The sequence below is a fragment of the Canis lupus genome, chromosome 15, assembly GCF_011100685.1.
Source record: "Canis lupus familiaris isolate Mischka breed German Shepherd chromosome 15, alternate assembly UU_Cfam_GSD_1.0, whole genome shotgun sequence".
Taxonomy (NCBI): domain Eukaryota; kingdom Metazoa; phylum Chordata; class Mammalia; order Carnivora; family Canidae; genus Canis; species Canis lupus.
Genome location: NC_049236.1, coordinates 4,617,540 through 4,622,918, shown reverse-complemented (window position 1 = coordinate 4,622,918; position 5,379 = coordinate 4,617,540). Strand labels below are relative to the sequence as shown.

The 5,379-nt window shown below is 67.5% G+C and overlaps 1 protein-coding gene across 1 annotated transcript; it reads right to left on the bottom strand.

Moving 5' to 3' along the window:
• Positions 1–323: 323 nt before the first annotated feature.
• Positions 324–3,422, bottom strand: POU3F1 (POU class 3 homeobox 1). Its single transcript, XM_038557554.1, has one exon. It carries the CDS (start codon positions 3,420–3,422, stop codon positions 2,046–2,048), a length of 1,377 nt encoding a protein of 458 aa, XP_038413482.1. The 3' UTR covers positions 324–2,045.
• Between the last annotated feature and the right edge of the window lie 1,957 nt (positions 3,423–5,379).

Sequence of the window (5,379 nt, the reverse complement as noted above, 5' to 3'; positions counted from 1 at the left end):
CCTTGGCTGAGAAGCAGTTGCGTTGTGCCTGAGGAACGGCTGTCCCCATTTCAGTGTGGTGTCTGCAGTGTTGGAGGCCCTGGTCTGGTCTCAGGATAGTCTGTGTACGGGAGGGGACATGAGGCAGCATCTTCCCTAAGCTCACTCACTGAGACAGGGGCTCAACTGTCGCCCAAGTTAACAGGCTGGTCTGAAAGAAGGTCTGCGTGGTCACCTTCTTCCAAGATAGTGTGGCCAGAACTTTAGGGGAGGTTAGCCAGGGTATCCACACACTTTACCCACAAACCGACCCAACCCTGGTAGTAAAAAGGACAGGACACAGCCCTGGGGTACATGTTTATGTGAGTAATAAAATATTTACTATAACATAAATATAAAGGGAACTTCCCAGTCTACATTATTATTATTATTTTTGCAATAAAGATACAAAGAATGCACCAAAACATTGTTCCAAAAAAATAATAAAAATAAAATAACAAAATTTAAATTCAAACTGTAACAAACAGAACGGAAGAAACGGAGAAGGGGGAAGCTCCAAACACATCCAGAAAATAAATAGAGATGGGTCAGAAATCTGGAAATCATATTAAAATATTTTTTTCCCTTCGGATTATTCGGTGTACAAAATCCTTTCGGATGGGGATGGAGGGCAACCCGGAAAAACCAAAAATAAAAACCAAGCACAAAAATGTTTCTTCTCCCCGCCAAGTGTGTACATATCTCACATATTTACATGGTTCCCACCTCACCCCAAACTTGGGGAATTTCTCTCCTGGCCGCCCCCCTGCATCCCGCATCCCAGGTCGGGCTGGAGAGGGAGCGGGTGAAGGCTGCCGGGAATCAGGGCAGAAGGTTCGCAGGGAACGGCTTATTTCTACAGCTGGTTAAAAAATACCTCCAACTTTTTCAAGTTTTCGTTTGTCGGTGGCCAGGAGGGCAGTGCCCCGCGGGGAGCAGGGGTGGGATGGGGGGGCCCTGCTGGGCCGCGGTCAGTCTGCAGTGGGGCAGAAGCCTCTTCCCGGGGGGTGTGCGTGGGGAGCGCAGACCCCTCCCGCGTGGCCGGGAACCGAATCGCAGCTCGGATAAAACGAAACGAAAAATGAACACTCGAATTTTTTTTTGTTAGTTTTTTTTTTTTGTTTTTGTTTTGCTTTTTTTGGGGGGGGGGTGGAGCGATGGTGGTGGTGGTGATGGTGGTGGTGGGGTGTAAGGGCAGGGGGAGGTAAGGGGGAAAAATAAATTAGGCTAGATTAAAGCTTTGGCTATTTCCTGCTTTTATACACAGACGCGGCTCTCGCGGCCTCCCCTCCGGGGCCCCGATAAATACAGTATACAGCGATTTAAATTAAGGGCGCGGGCGGAGTTAGAAGGACCCCAGGAGCCGGGGAGAGGCTCCATGAATAAATAAAAACCGTAAAAAAAAACAAAAAGCAAAAACCAAAAAACCAACCAAAAACAACAAAACCAAGCCCGGAGGAAGGGTAAAAAGGGGGATGGGGCGCATCCTTGCGGGAGAGAAGAGGCGTGGAGCGGATTAAGCGACAGTCCCTCACCCTCGACCCGCAGGCTGGGGAGAGGGGGCCCTCCTGTCTCCATCCTCTCTCCCGGGGGGTCCCTAACCCCGTACCGCGTTACCTGTCGCTGCGGGGAGGCCGCTGCCGGGATCCGGCCCCGAACAGCCCGGGGGTGGGAGGGGTGCAGGGGGAGGCGGGGGTCTCCGAGGGGATGGGGGCGGGGAGCAGGCGGCGGGGTGAGTTGGCGCGTCCCGGATCTTCGCTCCTCTCTCCCGGGGGCTCGGGCGACGCAGCCTGTCGGGCCGTCTTCGCCGCTCGCCGGAGAGGGTCGTCCGGGTGTTTGGTTTAGGTTCGAAAGTTTCTGGGCTTTTTTTTTTTTTTTTTTTTTTTTTGTAAAATCCAAAGCAACCGAACAAAAAGAGAGAGAGAGAGAAAAAAAAAAAAAGAAAAAAAAAGAAAAGAAACAAAAAGAAGAAGAGTTCAGGCCGCGCGGCGCCTCGCCACGCGCCCGCGGGGGCCCGGGCCGCGGGGTCACTGCACCGAGCCGGGCAGTGTGTGGTGGTGGTGGTGGTGCAGCGCGGCCGGCGGGGGCGGCGGGGGCGCCGAGGGTGGCGATGCGCCGCCCCCGCCCGGCCCCAGCTCGCCCGGTGCGTAAACGTCGTCCATGGGCGGGTGGCCGGCGCCGGCCGCCGGGGTCATGCGCTTCTCCTTCTGCCGCCGGTTGCAGAACCAGACGCGCACCACCTCCTTCTCCAGCTGCAGGCTGTCGGCCAGGCCGGTGATCTCGTGCGCCGAGGGCTTGGGGCACTTGAGAAAGTGGCTCTCGAGCGCGCCTTTGACCCCCACCTCGATGGACGTGCGCTTCTTGCGCTTGCGGCCCTGCGCCGCGATCTTGTCCAGGTTGGTGGGGCTGCCGCTGGACGAGTCGGTCTCCTCCAGCCACTTGTTGAGCAGCGGCTTGAGCTTGCACATGTTCTTGAAGCTCAGCTGCAGGGCCTCGAAGCGGCAGATGGTGGTCTGCGAGAACACGTTACCGTACAGCGTGCCCAGCGCCAGCCCCACGTCGGCCTGCGTGAAGCCCAGCTTGATGCGCCGCTGCTTGAACTGCTTGGCGAACTGCTCCAGGTCGTCCGAGCTGGGCGCGTCCTCGTCCGAGTGCTCGCCCACCGACGAGCCGCCGCCGCCCGCGCCCGGGTGCAGGTGCGCCGCCGCCGCGTGCAGGCCGCCCGCGTGTGCGTGTCCGTGTGCGTGTCCGTGGGCGCCCAGGTGCGGCGGGGGCGACGGCTCCAGCTGCGCCTCGTGGCCGTCCTCGTGCAGCGCGTGGTGCAGGCCGGGCCCCGCGCCGCCGCCCCCCGCGGCCAGCATCCCCGCCAGGCCGCCGCCGCCGCCCCCCGGGTAGGCCGCCTGCGCGTACAGCCCGAGCGGCTGCGGCTGGTGGCCCCCGCCGGCCCCCGGGGACGGCGACATGGCCGGGCCCAGGTGGTGCGCCGTGCCGCCCTGCGCCCAAGCCGCGCCCGCGTGGGCCGCCCCCTGGTGCACCAGGCGCGCGTGGAAGCCGCCGCCGCCGCCGCCGCCGCCGCCGCCGCCGCCGTCGTCGGCCCGGCCGGTGCCGCCGCCGCCCGCCTTGCCGTGTTCCAGGTGCGGGCCCCCGGCCCAGTCGCCGCCGCCGCCGCCGCCGCCCGCGGGCAGCCACTGGGGGTGCGCCAGGCCCACGGGGTGGCCCGCGCCCGCGCCCAGCCACTCGTGGTGCATCAGCTTCTGCACTTCGCGGTACGCGGCCCCCGCGTGCAGCCGCTCGGCCGCCGCCGCCGCCGCCGCCGCCGCCGCGGCGTCCGGGTGCATGAGCGGCCCCGTGCCCCCCGCTCCGCCGCCGGGGCCCCGCGGCAGGTACTGCGCGGTGGTGGCCATGCCGCCCGCGCCCCGCGCCCCGCGCCCTGCGCCGCGCCGCCGCCGCCGCCGCCGCCGCTCCGCTCCGTCTGCGGGCCCCGCCGCCGCGCTCCGCCGGCTTAAAGCCCCGACCCGCTCGGCGCTCCGGAGCCCCACCCCGCCCGCCGCCCATTGGCTGCCCGCGGAGCCGCCTCCCGCCCCCCGGCCGCGGCCCCCGCCCCCCGCGCCCGCCCGCCGCCCGGCCCGGCCGCCCGGAGCTCGCCATTGGGCCTCGCTCCCGGGGTCCCTGATTGGCCGCCGCGGCTCCGCTCCCGGCCCCCCTGCCGTCCGCGCGGACTCACGCCCCGGGGGCGCGGCCGCCACGTGGGGCGCGGCGCGGGGGCGGCCCCGGGACCGCGCCCCCTCTCGTCCCGCCTGCGTGGGCCCCGCGTACCCCCGGCCAGGAGGCTCCGCGCGCGCGGGTCCCACACTCCGCGCGGACTGGATTCCCGCCCGGGCGGCCGGGCGGCGGCGGCGGCGGCGGGGACTGCGGGGACTGCGGGCTCCGGGAGGCGCTCGGGCTCCGGGGAGCGGCTCAGCCCCGCGCGCCGCGCTGCGCAGCGCCGCTGCCGGCGGGCCGGGCTCCCCGCGGGGCCGGGCGGCTGCGAGCGGGGGGCGGCGCGGGCCGGCGCGGTGCGGGCGCGCCTGCTCCCCGCCGCCTCGCCTCCCGGGCTGCCCGCCGGCGCCGAGCCGTGTTCCCTCCTCCCCTTCCAGACCCGGCGTCGCAGCTCCGCCGACCCACGCGGCCCCGAGAGCGCGCCGGGCGGGCGCGGGCGCGGGCTCGCCTCCCCCCGGGCTCCGCGGACCAGGTGAGTGCGGCGCGGGCGGCGCGGGGCGGGCGCGGGGCGGGCGCGGGGCGGGCGCGGGGCGGGCGCGGCGGGGACCCGGGAGCCTCCCGAGCCAGGCCGCGCTCCGGGCTTCCCGCGGCAGAGGACCTCGAGGTGCAGCGCGGGGCTCCGGGGCAGCGCCGCCGGCGGGGGTGGTGACATCCCGGGCCCACGGGGGAGGGGGTCCGTCCCACGCTTTGCCGCCTTCTCGCTCCTCCTCCCTGCGTGACCCGCTCATTGGCCGGGGTCACGACGGGGTCACGCCCGGACGCGAAACTTGCTCCTGGTGAGGAGTGGCGGGGACCTGGGGGGACCTGGGGGGACCTGGGGGGGACCTGGGGGAGGGCGGCCGCGCCCCTGGAATCCTGCGCGCGAGCCGGGAGCTGTCCGGGCTGGAGTTCAGCGGGCTTGCCTTGGGGGCCTGCAGAGCAGGGAGCTGAGACGGAGGACGCCTTGTTAGAAAGGTGCGGCGTGCAATTCGGGGATCTTCCTGTCTCCCCAGCTCTTTGAGGCCGCCTGGAGAGATCCCGAGTGGTCTCGGACGTCAGCGCAGCTAGTCTGTGCCTCTAAGCCCCACACTGGACGGGAGGAGGCCCAGCGTAGTGACCTGCGGCCTCCACCTCTTTCCTGCACAGAGGGCTTGGGTCCCAGGGAGTCTTCCAGCTGGCAGCTCACATTCCCCCCCGGCCCCCCCCCCCTCCCCCCGCCGTCTGGTCTTAACCTCCAGTGGATCTGTCGATTCCAGGGCCCTGGGGTCTCAGATCACAGAACTGAGCTGGGGGCCCAGCTGGACCCTGCTGGACAAGTTAGGACCGTAGGACAGAGCCTCAGTGAATAGAATAAGGGTGATGGGGGCTCGGGTGCCAGCTGCAGTGGGAATGGTCCTGAGGCAGAGTCAGGGGTCAGCCTGGATACAGACCGCTCATCCAGGCCCTTAAGCACCCCAGACCAGCCTCTGGCCAGCCCTCAAAGGATGGCGTGAGACAAGGCAGGGTCCTTGTCTGGCCGTTGGCCACTGTCCTGAGCAGTCTTCTTGGGTGCCACCCTTGCTGCAAGAGCCGTGACGGAGCTCTGTGTCGGAACCCAGCTGGGGATGCTTGGCTTTCCTGGAC

What these genes read in the sequence shown, in the direction of transcription:
- POU3F1 (XM_038557554.1), bottom strand. Translation starts at nt 3,422, where the DNA reads ATGGCCACCACCGCGCAGTACCTGCCGCGGGGCCCCGGCGGCGGAGCG.